The 19,836-nt window shown below is 50.7% G+C and overlaps 1 protein-coding gene across 1 annotated transcript in view; it reads right to left on the reverse strand.

The window, feature by feature from the left end:
- Positions 1 to 1,378: 1,378 nt before the first annotated feature.
- LOC307107488 (fer-1-like protein 4) overlaps positions 1,379 to 19,836 on the reverse strand; it is a gene marked incomplete at both ends in the record, with an annotated part of 29,737 nt that continues 11,279 nt past the window's right edge. Inside the window, 29 exon segments of the mRNA XM_079784724.1 lie at positions 1,379 to 1,433; positions 1,435 to 1,460; positions 1,462 to 1,648; positions 1,735 to 1,835; positions 1,920 to 1,946; positions 1,948 to 2,201; positions 2,640 to 2,881; positions 3,105 to 3,203; positions 4,548 to 4,633; positions 5,445 to 5,605; positions 6,184 to 6,338; positions 6,753 to 6,923; positions 7,108 to 7,235; positions 8,809 to 8,925; positions 9,026 to 9,163; positions 9,238 to 9,338; positions 9,428 to 9,470; positions 10,105 to 10,236; positions 10,325 to 10,383; positions 10,520 to 10,715; positions 13,641 to 13,802; positions 13,898 to 14,014; positions 14,471 to 14,644; positions 14,765 to 14,899; positions 15,331 to 15,455; positions 15,599 to 15,752; positions 17,043 to 17,195; positions 18,321 to 18,437; positions 18,514 to 18,601. Coding sequence (XP_079640850.1) covers positions 1,379 to 1,433; positions 1,435 to 1,460; positions 1,462 to 1,648; positions 1,735 to 1,835; positions 1,920 to 1,946; positions 1,948 to 2,201; positions 2,640 to 2,881; positions 3,105 to 3,203; positions 4,548 to 4,633; positions 5,445 to 5,605; positions 6,184 to 6,338; positions 6,753 to 6,923; positions 7,108 to 7,235; positions 8,809 to 8,925; positions 9,026 to 9,163; positions 9,238 to 9,338; positions 9,428 to 9,470; positions 10,105 to 10,236; positions 10,325 to 10,383; positions 10,520 to 10,715; positions 13,641 to 13,802; positions 13,898 to 14,014; positions 14,471 to 14,644; positions 14,765 to 14,899; positions 15,331 to 15,455; positions 15,599 to 15,752; positions 17,043 to 17,195; positions 18,321 to 18,437; positions 18,514 to 18,601 — 3,703 coding nt within the window.

The following is a 19,836-nucleotide window of genomic DNA, read 5'->3' on the forward strand; positions in this document are numbered from 1 at the left end:
AGACGGGCCTTTGTAGGATGAGTTTCCGGGAGTCACCACGGCTCCCAAGTTCATGAGTGTCTGAGTCCAGTGTCAGTAATAGAGCCCTGGGAGCAGTGACAGCTGAAGCTAGGGCACCCCCACTCTGGGTTCAGTCACCTGGATCTGTGACCCTGCTCTGTGCCAGCCCTTGCTGGCTCCTGGTGCCGAGGTGTCCAGCCAGAGCCTATGCAGTCTCCTAGGTGGAGGCAGAACTGAAGAACAGGGAAGGAAGGTAGAAGCAGACCCCAGCCCTGGCCTCAGTGAGGGCTTCCCATTAGAGCTTTCCAACGTAGAACCAGGCCCTGAGACCTCACCACTCCCAGAGACCTGAAGCTGGTAGTTCATCCCGTCATGTCTCAGGGGGTTCAGTATAAGACAGTAGAGGGGGAGAAGCGAAGAGAGGACAGAAAGCAAAGTAAGGCGGTGATAGCAAAACCCCTGGAGGCAGACAGACCTGAGCTCCAGCTCTGATGTGATCACTTATAACCTGAGATGTTGGACATGTTATTTATCTATGGGCACTGGTCTCATCTATACATTGTGCGTGATGGCTATAGAGAGTCTTGTTTTTTGACCACCCAGGAACCATCCCCATTTGTTAACAGTATCTTGAATTTCCTCTGGGAAGCCCCCTCCATCCTCTCAGCTAGAGGTTTGGGAAGAGGATCGATCTCCCACCCTGAGCTCCAGGGTAGGGTTCCATCAGCACATCCCGTCCCCCTGGTCACGGGGACAGTACGAGCCCGGCTGTAAGGACTAGGAAAGCTTTCCTTCGGATGTGAATGTGGGGACACGTGAGGTGGTTGCAGCCATCCTGCAGTCCAAGGGGAGACCCTATTGGTGAATGAGCTGCCCCCAGAGGATAGCAGAGCTGAGCCTAGAGGCAGAGAACCAGTCTTGGTGACATCCTTTGAGCCCTGTGACAAGCTGCACCCGAAGCCAGTTAGTGTTGGGATTGCTATCACTTGCAGCCAAAAGTGTCCTTAACGGATATGGCTACCCTCAGAACTGGTAAAGAGTAAGTCAGTCATTGAAGTCTGTGAAGTGCTTAGCTGTTATAAGCAGATTAGGTAAGAGGGACCCAGCCATTGGCAGGAGCAACAGGTGGGCTCTCAGAGGGTATGACACCTGGCCAGGCAGGCCTCCTCAGCCCTGAGCCTCCTGCCAGGTCCTGTTCCCGGTGGTGGGGCCATGTGGTCAACTTCCCACCCTGTGTATTCATGTTCCCAGTGAGTCCCCAGCATCTGAGGTCACCCAAGAACATCTCTGTTCTCTGCCCCTGTATTCTGCACATTCTCAGGCATCAGAGTGGATGTGAGTGAAGGTTTATTCAAAGAAAGCGGTGAGCTCGTGTAGCTCATTGGTGGGAAGGACTTCCGGGAGTAGGAGTGGAGGGGTGGGTGCGAAGGGATGTGTCCAAGGTCAGTTAGGGCCCGGGGAGTGGTGGAGGGGCTGGAAGATGACCTGGCTGATCTGGCCGGGCATGCTGTAGAAGACGAGGAGGAGGAAGATGATGATCAACGCCAGCAGCACCAGTAGCACCAGGATGCGCCAGTACCGGCGCCAGATGAAGAAGACGAAGGTCTTCAGCGGGTTCACAAACCAGTTGAAGGAGGTTTTGGGACGGCTGTTGGGGAACAGGGCAGGTGAACAGGTGACTTCGGAATGATAAGGAAGCCCTAGCCCTCTGGCACCTCCCAGCCGCCCACTCACTTGGGCTTCTCCAAGGGCTCAGGCTCCTTCCGCCCCATCCCCACTGGTCGTTTCTCGGCCTCCTCCACCGTCAGCAGCTCAAACTCTGCCTCCACCTTCCCCTAGAAAAAGAAGGGACAGGGGCTGAGCTCAGGTGGCTCAGACCTGGCTCCCTGCCCGCCCAGTCCAGGTCTGGCTGCACCCACCATGAGGATGTAGACGTTGCCTCCGGGGGTCTGCAAACTCTAAGTCTTCTAGCTGGCCCTTCCTCTTCCTCCTCCGCCTCTTCCTGCCAGCCTGGGCCTCCCGCTGCTCCCGCTCCTCATCCTCCGGCTCCCGAAGCTTCACCACAGGCCACCAGCCCCGCAAGCGGCGGCAGCGGAACAGATTGCACCTGGGCCCGGCCCCATTGCGGGCCAGCCGCACAGAGCAGAGCTCTGGGCCCCGGGCGCCCCGCACCATGTCTGGCAGCTGCAGCTCCAGGGATCCTGCAAGGCCAGAGCTGCCTGGGTTAGGCGGAGACCAAGGCCTACCTGGGCCAGGGGCAGGAGGCAGCACGGCGGGATTGTAAGTCAGGGCATCAGAAGTTAGAATGTGGTGGTTAGGCACAGCTACGGACCACACACCACAGCCCCCAGTGAAACAGGGTCAAGGGCGGGACCAGACTGCTAAAACAGGACCAAAGGCCATGCAGTGGGAGTCCAGAGCAACCCCAGCTGGGTCAAACCCGAGGACTGAGTCAGGGACTTTGGGAAGGAATGGAGGTCGTGATGCATAGGGCTGAATACATTTAGTAATTAGGGCGGAGAGCAAAGTTAGTGACCGAGGGCCTGAAACCCAGGATCCGGGCTGGGTTAGAACAGGGAACCAGGGCAATGAGGGCAGAAATCGGGACTAGGTTCAGGTGGAGGAAGGCCCCACAGTACCGAGGAAGTCGTTGGCGGAGATGCGGTCATAGTCCCAGACCTGCAGGACCAGCACTGCGGGCTGCCGGAACTCAGCCTCTTCCAGGGCGAAGGGTCCCGGCCGGCGCCGGACGCTCACCTCCCGCTCCGTGGGCAAGTAGTCAAAGCGGAACACGAAGCGCCAGTTGAAGTTCCCCTCCCCAGTCAGAGAGTTGAAGTGCACGTCTGTCTCCTGCTTGTCCTGCTCCAGCCCCTTCACCCAGCTGGAGCCCAGGGGAGGCGAGGGGCAGTCTGAGGGGCATCAGCTGGGACCAAGCCCAGAACCCAGCTTGCCCCTGCTCACCCACCATGCCAGGCCCTCCACCCAGCTCCAGGCATCTTAGAGGGCTTAGGGGGCAGGGCTTGGCTCAGCCCCAGGGCCCAAGCCCCAGCTGGCAATCTCACCTCAGTATGCAGGTATTTGCACAGCCCAGCGGGCAGGCCTACCTTTTCACGTAGATGTCACTGGACATCTCTCCAGTGAGTGGGTTCACATCATCCAGAACCACATCCTCCGTGTTCCAGATGATGACTCTGAGCTCATAACTAGGGGGTGTTGAGGGGCGGGGGCGTTCAGATTCTTGAGAGGAGTCCTGGGAAGGGCTTCAGGAAGCAGGAAGGACCTGGGCCAGGGTCACTGACACTCATTGAGCACCCAATGTGGGCCGGCTGGGTGGTCAGGCTGTGTGTGGTCCCATGAAGGGTAAGTATCACTGACCACCCTGGCTACAGCAGATGACACCCAGCATGGTTTGCTGACCCAACTGAACCAGCAAGGTTCTCCCATAAGTTTGGAATTAAATCCTGAAAAGTTGAGTCATGTAGCATCAAATGCAGGGTTGGAGCCACAGTAAGCCAAAGTGACATGCAACCTGAAGTTTTGGGGTGCAATAGAGGGGCACGTGAGCAGAGAAAGCCAGACTGCACAGAGAAGTGGGAGAAGAAGGGATAGAATGGCGATGACAGCATACAGCCCCTGGGGGACAAAAGGAGGGGCTGCAACGTTCTTGTTCCTACCCCAACTAGCCCTGGCCTTGGCTGTCACGGGGTTTCCTGGGTATCTTTTCTCTTGCCCAATATCCATTTCCCCTCATTTGTTGACAGCACCCTGATTTTCTGTTGGTGACCCCCCCACTACAGTTAATCTGTGTGATTCTGTTAGGGTAGACAGACTCACCTAGGACATCACCCAGAACTGACCAATCAATTACAGTCCCATGACCACATTGAGTGGTTCAGAGATCAGCATTTGACCCAAGCTGGCCCGATGAGAGTCAGCCCTGAGACTTTTGCTCCAATTGGAAAAGAGTGTGTATTTTTCTGCTCAAGTAGTCTAGTTGGTCAGATGTAAACCTGGCACCATTACGAGCCACCTTGCCCTCAGACTGTGAAAGTCTCCCTGAGAGTGGCACCAAGGAAAGCAGAGCCCAAAGGTGGAAAGTGACAGGTTACTGACAATATCTTAAGTGCATACACACCACACAAAACTCTACCCATATTAGCTCAGGGCAGAAGAGGGCTTATTGGTATTGGAAGTGACGGTAGCTTATTAAAAAGGGGTAGGGGAGGCCCTGCCAGCATGGCTCAGTGGTTGAGTGTTGACCTATGAACCAGGAGGTCATAGTTTGATTCCCTGTCAGGGCACATGCCCATGTGGGGCAGCCAATCGATGATTCTCTCTCATCATTGATGTTTGTATCTCTTTCTCCCTCTCTGAAATCAATAAAAATCTATTTTAAAGGGGGGAAGGATTTAATGGCTCACCTAATTAAAAAGCCTGTGTCAACAACCTCTGCCTGCTTCACCAGGGGCTCGGTTTTTGGAAGGCCCTTTTGCAGATAGTCCAAGATGTGCCCACCCATGGGAAGAGGGGCCAGGACTCTCTCTCACCTGATTGGCTGCCGAGGCTTGATGTCAACTGGGGGTGGCGCAGGCACATTATGGGGGAAGATGTCAATCCACATGTGAAGGGATCCCTGTGAAGTGGGACCAAGCTGTACATGTGAAGTGGAACCAAACTGTAGGATCTTGCTGGGGTCCCTCCCTCCCCCAACAACCCTGTGGCCACAGGCTGTGCCTTGCCCCAGGTGGAGAGAAGAGCTGGGCTCAAGAGGGCATGGTGGAGCCCAGCCAGTGTGGCTCAGTGGGTGAGCATGGACCTATGAACCAGGAGGTCACAGTTGCATTCTCGGTCAGGGCCCATGCCTATGCCTGGGTTTCGGACTCAATCCCCAATAAGGGGCATGCAGGAGGCAGCCGATTAGTAATTCTCTCTCATTATTGATGTTTCTATCCCTCTCCTCCTCTCCCTCTCTGAAATCAATCAATATATATTAACATATGTATTAATATTTTTTTAAAAGAGGGCATGGTTGGTCAGATCCTGGGTAGTGAGGATGAAGGTGGAGTCTGAAATGGAGGTTCCAAGGTTGAGGTTAGGTTAGGGGTTGAGGCCCCAGAAGTGGAAGGTTGAGGGCAAAAGTTAGATCTGGTATTTTCGAGGTCCAGACCCTAATGACCTGGTCAGGTTGGGAGTGCCAAGTCTGAGGCTTAGTGGCCCAGGGGTGGGAATCCTTCAGGACCAGAGTCAGGGGAGCGGGTATGAGGTCCAGGATGGAGATCCAAGACTAGAGTGGGAATGCTGGGGACCAGGATCAGGAGCCAAAATCAGAAGCGGTAGTGCAGTGCCCAGATGGAGGTCTTAGGAAATGGGCTTCCTGGGGCCCGGGGCCCAGGACCAGCTGGGAGTCCTGGGGTTCTGGAGTTGGGTGCTAAGCCCCCCCTCACCTGCAGCAGCCCCGGGCTGCGGGGATGGTAGAGGGGCCGTGTTTCTACATGCTCAGGTACCAGCTGGATCCCAAGACCTGGCATCTCCTGCCAGCACCGCAGCACAAACAATGCCTGGGCCTCCTCAGGGACCTCACTTGCCACGTTAGGTCCTCGTCTACCTGCAATAAGAGGTGTGTGAGGCTAGTTCCACACAGCTCCCAACTCTCCTCCCTTCCTCCCCCACCCTTCAATCGAAGCTCTAAGCTGAAACAGCGGCTGTGGTGGACAAAGTCCATGGGCTGGGAGGGCAAGTCCACAATACACAGAAAGTGGGAGGATGCTGCTAAAACAACTTTTATCAGTGAAAAGCCAGCAGTCAGGAGGACAATGGGATAGGAGGGGCGGTGGCCTTTGCATAGACACTGTTTAGAGACAGACCACCAGCCATTTATGAGGCCTGAGCTCAATTCTACAAGCACGTTCTGTTGTAGCGGACCCCCTAGGGACCACCTGTGTTCTGGGAACAGATTAGCTATTCTGGGGTCCACTTTGGCTCTTTGGAGATCTCACGCTCACCAATAAAGACCATTTTCTCCCCACATCCAGGAACCTCCTCCTTACTTAGCCAAAGTCACCTCCTGTTTGCAGAAGGAGGCAGGCTCTTTGGGGGACACACTAGACTGGACACCAGGGGTCCCCTATACCTTGTTCTACCATCTTGCTCACTTTGGGCTATCCAGCAGAGAGGGACTTGTACCTGGGGGCAGGGTCTCAGGCGGTGTCGGAAAGACTTTGCTGCCCACCTTGACTGCCCCAGCTCGGTATTCAGGGCCGGGGAGGCCACAGCGTTGGCACAGCCCCGCCAGGATCTGTGAAGGCCGGAATGCATCACGCCAGGCATTGTACCCATCCCTGCAGGCACAAAAGGGACAGGCCTCATTTGGGGACAGCCATGGACACAGTTGGGCACAGGGGCAGGGATGGGACCCTTGAAGACATGGGATCCAGGTCCATATCCTGATGGAAGTCAGCTTAGTCGTTGCTTATGGTAACCATGAAAATAAAAAATGTATGCCAGGTGCTCCTGTGAAGGAGATACTAATATTACGACCTCCATTTTGAAGATGAGAAAACTGAGGCTTAGAGAAGAAAAGTGACTCATTAGTTACAGGATCCCAACTCCCAAGCCCAGGTCTTGACCACTAAGCTTTAATGTCTTGGTCATGGAGAGGTTTCCTTGCATGAAATCAAAGGATCTGCAGACACTAATGGAAATGTGAGCTTGGTAAGACTAAGAATGGCTCTTGAGGGCCCTGTCAGACTCACACGTCATACTGGGAGGCCAGCCCACAGTTCGCCCTGTGGTGGCTATAGAATCGGTTTTCCAGGTCAATGTGGGTCTCCCCGATGAGGTCGTCAGAACCCACGAGGTCATGATCGAACACAGCCACAGTCAGCTCTGGCTCAGCAGGGAGAGAGATGCTGAGCTCCAGGACCCTGGCCAGGAGGGAGAATGGCTGAGGACACCTCCATGCCCCAGGAAGTTGTCTTATGTGGGTAGGAGTTTCAGGGGTCTCAGAAGCTTCTGTCCATTCTCCCACCATCAGTACATAAGCTGCCTGAGCATGAGTCAGACCACTTATGTCAAAGTTACTCCCCAAAACCTAGGGCCCAGCCTCACTCTCCAAAGATGGGGTTCAGTTGCTTGGGGATGTAGCGCTCCTTGGTGTCCTGCCGCTCCCGGCCAGCGCTCACCACCACATAGGGGTCTGCTTTGCCATTGGGGTCCGCAGGAGCCAGGTTGGTAGCCTAGGGGGACAGTGTAGAGTGAAACTGAGAGAAGTGTCATTGTCACACCCCAGACTTGCTGAACCTAATCTCAGATTGAGTATGAGCGGGGAGCTACCAAGGAGAGATCTCCCACAAGAAGTTAACTAGAGGTTGTCCAAGATGACTTTTATTCTCTTTTAAATTAATTGTGAAATACGTAAGACATATAAATAGGTATAACAAAAAATACCATAAATGAAACAGAAAATATATGGGATATGCATAAGGGCTTCTATTCAATTTATAACTTTTCGTATTATTTGACTTATTTTTTACAATGAGCATATTGATTTCAGAGGGGAAGGGAGAGAGAGAGAGAGATAGAAACATCAATGATGAGAGAGAATCATTGATCGGCTGCCTCCTGCATGCCCCACACTGGGGATCGATCTCACAACACAGGCATGTACCCTGACCGGGAATCAAACCATGACCTCCTGGTTCATAGGTTGATGCTCAACCACTTAATTTTCTTTTAAAATTAATAATTTTAACTAAATAAAAGAATAGTACAGCCAAAACCGGTTTGGCTCAGTGGATAGAGTGTCGGCCTGCGGACTCAAGGGTCCCAGGTTCGATTCCGGTCAAGGGCATGTACCTTGGTTGTGGGCACATCCCCAGAAGGGGGTGTGCAAGAGGCTGCTGATTGATGTTTCTCTCTCATCGATGTTTCTAACTCTCTATCCCTCTCTGTAAAAAATCAATAAAATATATTTTTTTAAAAATAGTACAGTGAGCATATGTGCCCAGCTTAATTAATAAAACTCTGCTAGCCAGCCAGAGTGGCTCTGTGGTTGAGCGTCAACCTATGAACCAGGAGGTCACAGTTTGATTCCTGGTCAGGATACATGCCTGTGTTGTGGGATCGATCCCCAGTGTGGGGCATGCAGGAGGCAGCCGATCAATGATTCTCTGTCATCATTGATGTTTCTATCTCTCTCTCCCTCTCCCTTCCCCTCTGAAATCAACAAAAATATATTTTTATAAAAAAGGAAATTACTTATTCTATTTTGATAGCTATATAACTTAGTAAATGCATAACATGCATAAATTATTGAAGTATAATTTATGTACAGCAATATATTTTAGTGGTTTTTACACTGCTACCTGCTATGTATGGGAATTCCAGATTCTCCACATTTTTACCAACACTTGGTATTGTCAATCTTTTTTAATTTAGCCTTTGTAGTGTATGTGACATTGTAGCTCATTGTGGTTTTAATTTACATTTCCTGATGACAAAGCATGTGCTTATTGGCCTTATGTAGATTTTCTTTTGTGAAGTGACTGTTCACATCTTTTGCTCCACCATTGAGCTTTTCATTTTAAATATTACTATGAACAAGGAGTCAGGAGACCTCAGCTCTAAATTCTGGTGCTGCCATGAGCAAGCTTTGTAACCCTGGGGCGTCTCTTAACTTTGTGCCTAAAATTTCCCACCTGAAAATAAAGAAGGTGAACTCTGATGCCTAAGGCTCCTCCAAATCCTTCAGTCTATAGTTTCATGTATTGTTACCTTTGCTGGAGGCGTGCTGGGGTGATGGGTGCTCACCTTTACGACATATACTCTGACCAAGAGCTTGATGGGCCGGTTTTGTGGGATTCCCCGGGAGATTTTGGGCTCCAAAAATGGCATTGCCTCTGATTCAGGATAAATGAGGAAGGAGCCCTGGAGTGGAGGGTGGACAGACAAGGCCCTGGTAAGAGTCTTCCTCCCGCATCCCCGCCTGTGCTTCCTGGTCCCCGCTTCATTCCTTCTCCAAGCACACCTTAAACTTGCCCACAAGGTGCCCAGACCCTTCTTCCTCTCCATCTCCGTCCTGACCCCCTTGCCCTCGGTACAGGGGAAACACATTCAGCCAGTCTTCAAAGTGGTTAAACTCTTCCTCCAGGGACCTGTTGTAGATCTGAAAGGCAGGGGCCTCAGTGACAGCCCGATGTCCAGAATCCAAATAGAATCCCCTCTGCCCAACACAGTCACCTTCAGAGTGGCGATTGCTTTTTTCCGGGACATGGAGTCTTTGACTTCAGCCTCGCCCTGGTCTTGGGCTTCCCCATCCATGGAAGTGAAGTTGACCCCGTCTGAGAACAGCAGAATGCCCAATTAGAAATACTGGTGTCGGGGGCGGAGGGGAGACAGAGAGCAAGAGCAAGAGGGCTAAATATCTTACCTGAATCCCCAGGATCATCCATTTCATCTTCATCAAAGTTGGGCTGAAATCAAGGGTCAGGTCAGAGATTCTGCCCCACCCCTCACCTCCTTAATCTACCCTTTTTCTGGGCTAGGAAGTTGAGAAACTTCAAGTTCCAGCTGGGTAAGCCCCTTGCAATTTCAAAGCTTCAGTTTATCATCTAGTCCTGTGCTGTCCAAGACAGTAACTCCCGGCTGCTTGTGTCTGTTGAACCCTTGAAATGTGGCTAGTCCAAACTGAGATAACTGTAAGTGTAAAATACACACCACATCTTAAAGACTTTGTGTAGAAGAATGATGTAAAATATCTCATCAATCTCACCACTAATTTTTATAATAATTACTTGTTAAAATTATTTTTAGATGGATTAGGTTAAATAAATGTTATTAAAATTAATTTCACCTGCTTTCTTTTATTTTTTTAAAGGTGGCTCCTACAAAAGTTAAAATTACGCTAGTGGCTAACATGATATTTTTATTGGATAACAGCTCTAGATAATGGAGTTAAATAACCCTCAGTTTCTAGAATTGTTGTGGAGATGAGAAAAGATGACTATAATGAAGAGATCTGAGCTCCACGTTCAAAGAGATTCTTCCTCTTGCCATTTACCCTCCTCTACCTCCAGCCCCTGCCCGGGGGCCCTCCTCTGCCTCCACCTGCCCCTGGAGCTCCCGCAGAGAAGCGTAGTACTTGGACCACCAGTCGAGCTCTTCAGGATCTGGGATGTCCTCCTCCAGCTCTGGGCCTTGATTCAGAAGGCCACTCAGGGGGAGCTTCTTCAGAGGATCCTGAGGAAGAGAGAATTCAGCAGACCTAACCCAGTACCACCCCCAGTCCTGCCATCTCCTCCTCCACACATCTCCCATACGCCATCACCTTCAGGAGCCGCCTGGGTATCCCGGCTTCAACCAATAAGGGATCCAGGGACATCTTTCCTGGGAGAGGGGGAATGAGATCAGGAGGTCAGGCGAGGAGCAGTCAGACTCCATGCCCTAGCAGAAGGTTCCTGGAGCCATCTCGGCCTGGAACCAAGGGCTTCGATCTGGTGGTCCCTAAGAGAAAACCTCTTACCTTCATGTTCCTTGGGCACCAAGACCCCTGTCTCCTCGTCTCCTTCCTCCTCTGGGGGATCCTCATGACCCCGGAGTATGAATCGCATCATGTGGGAAACAATGTGGGAACCCACGAGCACTGTACGGCCAAAGGCCCGGCGTTCAATTACTAGGATGCTGAGGGGAGGCTGCAGGTAAGGCCTCTCTGGCAAGTCCTAGGGGTGGGGAGAAAGGACCTGTGTTTCTGAAGACCTGGGGAGGAGGGAGAGGCAGCGGCAGAGACACATGGAAAACCATAGATTTAAATCTGCATTCTTAGCCCAGCTCTGCCACAACCTCATGGTGTCCTCTGGTAAGTCGCTGCCTTCTAAGCCTGTTTCCCAGCTAAAAAAGAGACACAATCCTGGATTTGAAAGATTTGTAAATATCAAATGACATAATAGATACAAAAATACTTTGGAACCTACAAAGTGCTATAAAAAATGTGAGGTGCACCCTGACTGGTTTGGCTCAGTGGATAGAGCGTCGGCCTGTGGACTGAAGGGTCCCAGGTTCGATTCCGGTCAAGGGCATGTACCATGGTTTCGGACACATCCCCAGTAGGGGGTGTGCAGGAGGCAGCTGATTGATGTTTCTAACTCTATCCCTCTCCCTTCCTCTCTGTAAAAAATCAATAAAATATATTTTTAAAAATAATAATAAAATAAAAAATGTGAGGTGCTTGTTATTATTATTACGTAAAGGACCAATGCTCAATTTATTTATATAAATTTAGAATCCTAAAAATATGTATGCCCATAAATTCCATATCTATCAATAGATCCTAAGTGGGAGGAACAATAATCATAATACTGTATTTCTGGGCTTATTTTACATGTATGTGACAATTATAGCATGAAGTAGGGAGGAAGGAATGGAGCTATAATGGAGAAAAGTTTCTATATTCTACTATAGCTAAATTACATTGTACAAAATCAGTATGCATCTTGGCCCATGTGGTTCAGTTGGTTGGGCATTGTCCCATGCACCAAAAGGTTGCTGGTTCTATTCCTGGTCAGGGCACATGCCCAGGTTGCAGGCTCAATCCCCAGAAGGGGGCATTCAGGAGGCAGGCGATCAATGTTATGCTCTCGCATCAGTGTTTCTCTCTCTCCCCCTCCCTTCCTCTTTCTCTAAAAATCAATACAAAATCTTTTTTTAAAAAAATCAGTATGTGTATCATAATCCCCAGAGCAACAACTAAGTAAAAATCAACAAAGGAATTAAAGTAGTAGACTAATAACTATCTATTTAATGCAAAAGAATGTAGTAAAGGAAGAACAAAAATATGAGACATAGAAAACAAATTGCAAAATGGCAGATGTAAACCCAACCATATCAAGTACATAATGGAGAAAGGGATGCACTATGAAATGGAAAATGAGAACAGAAGAGAAGCACTCCAGAGACGGAAGACGCTGATGTGGCCTTCCCATACTAGGAGTTAGCAGCTGTGCATCACTGCAGATTGCCCAGGACCAAACCAGACAGAGTCGGACCTGCATTACCACCATTTGTCAACCATCCAGAACTGAAATGTCAGTGCTGACATGTACACATAAGGAACTGTTGGACATTGAAATTGGGTCTCAAAAGAACTGTTGGCCCAGAAAGAAACTCACTACACACTGATTCATTTGCCTGTCACCATAACCATTATTGCTTGTCTCATTTTCGGTTCTTATAAGTGTATTTCTAATAGCACATGATCTCACTCATCTAGGGGAAATAATGAACAACATAGACTGATGAACAAGAACAGACCCAGAAACAAGGAGGCATGGATCAGACTTTCGGGCCTCGGGGGGAGGGTAGGGAAGGGTGGGGGTAAAGGGGGAGATCAACCAAAGGACTTGTGTGCAGGCATATGAGCCTAACCGGTAGTTAAGGACAACAGGGGGGTGGGGGCATGTGTGGGGAGGGGTGTGGGATGGGAATGGGGGGACGAGGACAAATATGTGATACCTTAATCAATAAAGAAATTAAAAAAAAAAAAAAAAAGGAAAATGAGAGAGCCCGGCCCCTGGAAGTTAAATGAGCAAACGCTTTTCAGTTTCACCACCTTATAGGGCAATAAAACTTTCAAACTGAAAACTCCTGCTTGTGGAACAGAATCATGAAGCAGGGTTGGGTTTGTTGTTGTTGTTTGCCTTCTTGTAGTCTGGTACTACTGTGCTTTGTCCTAGTCACCCCCTCACAGTGACAGTCACCCTCATACTTCCAGTTTACAAAGCCTTTCACCCAGATCCCGTCTCTCATTGGCTCCTCACAGCACTCCTGAAAAGGAGGCATTTGTTTTATTTTCTTTCCTTTTTTTTTTCCATACCTGTTACTCCCTTTTACAAATAAACAAAACACTTGCCCAGCCAGAGTGGCTCAGTGGGTTGAGTCTGTTCCCATGCACTGAAAGGTTGCCAGTTCAATTCCCGGTCAGGACACATACCTGGGTTGTGGGTTGGATCCCTGATAGGAGAGCTTATAGAAGCTAACCAATCAGTGTTTCTCTCTCTCCCCCTTACTCTCTCTAAGCATGTCCTTGGGTAAGGATTAAAATTTTTTTCTTTGAAGTTCAAATAAGACAAGCGTTTTGACAAGCTCCTAAGTGGCATTGCAAGAATTGGACTCCAAAGCCCAAACTATGATAATTACAAATTACACAAAGAATGCCTTTTTCTTCTCAGCCCCTGGTATCTCAGAGACTAGAGTCCTTAAGACTCATGACACTTGGCTAATCCTCCCATTCAACAGAGCCTAGAGAGCATCACCAGCTCATGGATATCCAGGGATCAGCAAACTATAGCCTGTAAGCCAAATCTGGCCCGGTTTTTGTAAATAAAGTGTTATTGGAACACAGTCATATTCATTCATTTACTTGTCTATGGATATCTGCATGATACAATGATACAATGACAGAGTTGAGTAATTACAAACTATAAAACTATATGTGTCACAGAGCCTAAAACATTTACTATCTGACTGACCCTTTATAGAAAGTTTGGTGACCCTTCGATTAATCTAAGATAATCAGCCTAGAATTCACCATCCCACTGTCCTCTCTTACTTCTCAGCCCAGTGCTTCTTGCCCCAGCTCATGCCCTCACCACTGTCAGATGCCTGACGAGCTCAGTGAAATTGGGGTTCCCACGGTAACTGGCCAGGACCTCAGACTCCACACGTCGCCCAGCCACCTCCAGCACAACCTGGGGCTGCTCCACCTCGAACAGATGCACACGGCCGAGGCCCCTTAGACCCCAGAACAGCACCTAGGGTCGGGAAGTGGGAGATTCAGGGGCCTGCACCTGACAGAGGGACACCCAGGTGTCGGGGGGAAAACGGGGATGTGAGTGCCTTGTGCTACCTCGACGCGGAACTCCCTGAGCACTGGGCGCACATTGGGTGGCAGGGACAGGCGCCCGGAGAGGGGCTCAACCAGGGGCGTCAGGTCCTGTGGCTCCACATCACTGGGCACTGAGGGCTGCAGCGGGCAAGAGGTCAGAAGTCAAAGAGGAATCAGGCCAAACGAGGGAAATCCTGGACTCAAGAAAGAAAAATGAAGATTTGCTAGTGAAATATAAATCAAAAGGGTCAAGGCAAGGCTGGATTGTTGAGAGGACGATGTCTAGGAAACAACCCCATGTTTAGGAACAATGGGTGTGTGTCTGAGGTCTGAGGATCAACCCACAGCCTGGGTTCTCTGGGGTTGGAGCCCCGGCAAGATAAACCTAGGGTATGTCTACTTCTACTGTTCCCTGGAGTCTGGAGGTCTAATGAGGTAACCCCAGGACAGATTTGCAGCCTGCATTCTCTTGGGACAAGAGATTTGGGGTGACCCTGGAACATGCCCATGTTATATATTCCCTGGGGCTGGACAAGCTGATAGAATAACAAGAGGAATCCACAGCTCCTGGCAGCTAGGCCATGGCACTCTGACCTCAAGCCGGCCGCTATAGTCCAGTTCAATGAGTTCAAAGGTGGCGATGAGCTCTCCGGCTGCCCGGGGCCCCTTCCTCAGGGGGAAGAACTGCAGCTCAGGGCGTTGGTAAGGGTCCTCCATCAGCTTTACCCTCGGGGCAGCCAGTGCCCTGCCCAGGAACACAGGGGGGCCCTGCAGGGAGCGGGCCAGTGAAGACAAAATTGGAAGAGGCTCAGGAGCCAGGGGAGGGGGCATCAAGACAAGTGGAGGTGCTTGGGGGAGAGAGCCAGGTGAGGCCCAAGCCACACTCACAAACTTATTGTGGTCAAAGACATTGATGATCACCAATGGAGGCTCCTGCCGCAGGTGCTCCCTCCTCCCGTCCACGATCAGCTGATCAAACACCAGAAGCTCATCCCACAGGGGGCTCAGCGTCTGCTCCAGGACCTGGGGGGCCATGCGGGGAAGGAGGCGATGGTAGGCATCAGAAGAAGGCTCCCAACACACGTCCCAGCTGAGCACGGCAGCCCTAAAGTAACACTTTAAATGACTGCTCATCACAAAAGGAGTGAGAATGTGATGAAGAGGAAAGCACCCTTCAGACTGGTGTTGGCGCCTGCCGCCCAGCCCTGGTCTCTGCTTACTGCAATCTGTCACCCTCAGAGCTTGTCTTAAAGTCAAGCCCAGAAAACAACTCCTCACTCCAAAGACAACCAATGCTGCACCACCCTCTAAATCAGAGCTTCCTGATCCAACACCCTGTCCTGAAAACCCAGGGCAGGAAGAGAGACTTAGGGCCTGGGGGGAAAAAGCTCAATGCCCACCTGACTTTGTCTCCCAAAGCCTCCGCCACCCACACACCCCAGCCCAGCCCTCACCCGTGTGGTCTGGCACTGTGTAGAAATGAGGACTCGAGCAAAGGGGTCCGAGAGCCCACTGTCATCTGCTGCCAGCACACCTCGGGCCTGGTACAGGTGAGCCCGGAGCTGGAAGTAGCTGAAGTCTGGGGTTGGGGAAAAGAAGGGGCTATGTTTGCTCAAGGGATCACAGGAGTCCATGACCTAGACCCCACTGACCCCCAAGCTGAGCACAGCACCACACTTTGGGCCTACTGGTGCCCTCCCCCGCCCCGCCCCCAGCACTCACCATCCCGGTGCAGGCTCTGAGGCAGCCCTGATGAGGGCTCAGGCAGCAGGTCCTGGGGGAGCGCTGAGGTGCAGGCCTTGGCTTGCTTGCCCAGCCCCAGCCACAGGAAGAGCTCCAGCTTGGCACACACCTCACCAGGGGCTGCCCCAGGTGCCTGTTGTGGGGAAGAGGCACCTGTCAGGGCCCAGCTCTTATTATCCCGGCTACACCAACAGCCCTGCTCCCCCGGGAGTACCCCTACTCTCCTTACTGCCAAACTAAAGCCCAGCTCCCTGATCCAAAGAGCATTCCCTGTACCTCACCCTTACACCCACTTCATGCCCTCTACCCAATCAATACCCATTACCCTGATACTCCATGTTCCTCCTATATCCCAAACCCCAAAACTACACTCTGAGCTCCACACTCCCATCCCCACACGCACTCCCTCTGTCCCCACACCCCAAACACATTTGGATTCCCTGACCCTTATCCCAATGGTCACAGCTTCTCACCATCGGGATCCCTGTGGGCATCTTTTCCAGGGACACCTCCTTTAGAAATATTTTGCCCCCAATCCAACTGTACTTACAAGGAACTAATTAATCACGCTCCCATTTTCATCACCATGTCCATCTGTCAGAGCCTAGTCAGCACAAGGGCCCCTGCAGGTCCAGAGCTGACAAAATTTGTTTATCTCACATCAAAGCTGGCCTGGGTAAAGGCACAACCTCCTTTTGGCTTTTGAATAAGTGAAAAGAGTTTTGGTATACTTGTAAAAATTGTAAAAAATTAAAATAAATTTGCTCCGGTTGGTGTTGCTCAGTGGTTAGAGTGTAGGCCTGCACAAGGAACAGTCACGGGTTTGATTCCCAGTCAAGAGCACGTACCTGAGTTGCAGGTTCAATCCCTAGCCCTGGGTTGGGGTGCGTGTGGAAAGCAACCAATTGATGTGTCTCTCTCACATTGATGTTTCTCTCTCTCTCTCTCTCCCCCCCCCTCCCTCCCTCCCTCCACTGTCTTTAAAAGTCAATGGGAAGCCGAGGCCGGTTTGGCTCAGTGGATGGAGCGTCGGCCTGCGGACTCAGGGGTCCCGGGTTCGATGCCGGTCAAGGGCATGCGCCTTGGTTGCGGGCGCATCCCCGGTGGGGGGTGTGCGGGGGGCAGCTGATCGATGTTTCTCTCTCATCGATGTTTCCAACTCTCTATCCCTCTCTGTAAAAATCAATAAAATATATTAAAAAAAAAAAAAAGTCAATGGGAAAAAAATATCCTCAGGTGAGGATTAACCAAAAAATTATTTTTTAATTGTTTAATTTAAAAATATTTTTAAAATAAATAAAAGTAGTTTGGGGACCCCCCCCCCCTCTAATTGGGAACCACAGGCCTTTACCTCATGATCTCTTGCTTTATGAGCCTTTCCCCATTCCAGTCTCCAGCACCCTCACCCCCAGGACCCACTCACTGTGAGCAGCAAACTCTGGATCTTCCCACAGTCCTGGCCTCGTTCCTCCTCCACCACAGAGAACAGCACATCCTGGGCTGGGATCCGGGCGCAGGCCACACGGCGCCGCCCACTGAGCATCCAGACCAGCACGTCAGGGAGGGGTGGCTGGGGCTGTGGGCAGAGAACTGGGTCACCAAGGTAGATTTGGAGCTGAGACCACGTGTTCCCACAGCTTCCACAGGATGGACAGGCCAAATATCCATCTCCAGGCTGAAATTACCCATCATATATAAATACCTGATTTCAGAGAGGAAGGGAGAGGGAGAGAGAGAGAGAGAGGAATTGGCTGCCTTCGGCACACCCCCTACTGGGAATCAAGTCTGCAACCCAGGCATGTGCCCTGACCAAGAATCGAACAGTGACCTCCTGGTTCATAACTCGATGCTCAACCACTGAGCAACACTGGCCAGGCTGAAATTACCCATCTTTTAACTCCGTGTACTTTTGTGGCTTGGAGGTAGCAAAGTTTTTTTACACAGGCAACAGAAAGCAATAAACATAAAAGAAAAATTATTGCCTGGCAGGTGTGGTTCCGTGGTTGAGCATCCATCCAGGAACCAAGAGGTCACCGATTTGATTCCCAGTCAGGGCACATGCTCGGGTTACGGGTCCAATCCCCAGTAGGAGCGTGCAGGAGGCAGCAGATCAATGGTTTTCTCTCTCTCGTCATCAATGTTTCTATCTCTCCCTTTCCCTTCCTCTCTGGAATATGAATGTGTGTGTGTGTGTGTGTGTGTGTGTGTGTGTGTGTGTGTATTTTAAAGAAGTAGACCCCAGCCCTGGCCAGTTTGGCTCAGTGGATAGAGCGTCAGCCTGCAGACTCAGAGGTCCCAGGTTCTATTCCGGTCAAGGGCATATGCCCGGGTTGCAGGCTCGATCCCCAGTGGGGTGCATGCAGGAGGCAGCCGATCCATGATTCTATCTCATCATTGATGTTTCTAGCTCTCTCTTCCTTTCCCTTCCTCTCTGAAATCAATAAAAATATTTTAAAACAAAAACTTAAAAAAAAGAAGAAGTAGACCCCATAGGGTAGAAGTAGAACCCAAATGTTGGAATTATTAGACAAGGACATTAAAAGAATTGTGATACAAATTCTAAAGGATTTAATGGGGAAAGTACACAGAGTTAAAAGATGGGTAATTTCAGCAAACACATGAAAACTGGAGCCAAACAGACATCTGGAAAGCTTAAGGGGAAGGGTATTCAGGGTGGGGAAACAGGTGGGCAAGGCCTTACCTCTTGGGCCAGGAAGCGCAGTTTTGCCAGGAGTTTCTTGGACAATGTCACCTTCTCTTGTACGTTGCCCTGTCTCAGGCCCCGTAGAAGGCGCAGTCCTTGCTTGGCTAACAGGTTCTGGAAGGGTAGGAAAAGAACATGAGTGGAGAGCCCCTGCCGTGTGCCCAAGATCCCCCTTCCCAGTGGCCCATACCAGGCTGTGCACCAGTAGTTTTCCTCGGCATCTATCCAGGGCGTTGGGCCGGGTCATTGTCCTGCGCTCAGCACTGTGGCAGAACTGTCTGCAGTGAGTAGGAGCAAGTGTGCAGGTGGGGGTCAAAGGAGGGAACACTGACCCTTACGGCCACCTCCCTCAGAGCAGGCCTCCCACACCCAGATTCCCACACAGCCCCTCCCAGTCTTGTTCTCACAGAGGGGCTCTTCCCCAGCCAGGGAGGGCTCTGAACGTGGGCCACTCCCAAATTCATTGAGGCCTACCTCACCTTTGAGCCCCAGAACTCATTAGCATTTAACTCTCTACTACCCTGGCTACTCGAAGTGTGGCTCAGGACCAACCCAAAGGTGTCACCTAGTTAGAGATGCAGACGGTCAGCCCCCAGCACACCTGCTGCCACAATCTGCGTGTTTACACCCCGGGGGATTCATAAGCATATTAACGGCTCAGAGGAGTTGTGCCCGACATTTCCAACAAACTGACCAAACATAGTTCACACATTGCCTGCCCAAATCAAGCGCATGATTTCCAATGGCTATCCGCACTCCACCCCCACCCCCAAAACATCCTGCTTTACTCCCAAGTTTCAGAGTCATTCTTCACTGCTCTTTCTTCCTCTTACATTCCACATCCACCTATTAACACTCTATTTAAGCTCTACCTTCAAAATATGTCTGGACTCTGACCACTTTCTCCTTTTTCAGGACCACTCTGGTCCAAGTCACCATCCTTCCTCACCTAGGATGATTGCAACAACCTCCGACCTGCTCTCACTACTTCCACTCTTACCCCACCCCCACCCCACCCCACCCCCACCCCGCTCCTACAGCACTTCCTCAATACAGCAACCACCGTGATCTTTTCAATGCTTTCCGTACCATTTCACTCCTCTCCAGAGATTTCTCATCTCAGAAGAAAAAACAAAGTTTTTTTAAATGGCTTAAAAGGCCTTACACATGTGGCTCACTTTATCTCCTTGCACTAAACATTACTCTCCTCTCATGCAAAACCCTACAGTCACATGGACCTTTTTGTTCCTCTGTGAATACACCAAACCCATTACCACCTTAAGGGCTTTGTAATTGCAGCTCCCTCTGCTAGAAGGTTCTGCCTTAGATCTTTGCATGGCTCACTCCCCTTCTTCATTCAGGTCTCTGCTCAAATGTTACCTCCTCACAGGCCTCCCCTGGTCATCTAGTCTAAAAAAGCCCTGCCACTCTCTCTGTCCTCATATTCTGCCTTATCTGTCTCTTTAAATAGAAAGTAAGGCAGGGCAGGGACTTCATTTTGATGACCATTGTA

Source organism: Cnephaeus nilssonii (genome assembly GCF_951640355.1).
Source record: "Cnephaeus nilssonii genome assembly, chromosome: 11".
Classification (NCBI taxonomy): Eukaryota; Metazoa; Chordata; class Mammalia; order Chiroptera; family Vespertilionidae; genus Cnephaeus; species Cnephaeus nilssonii.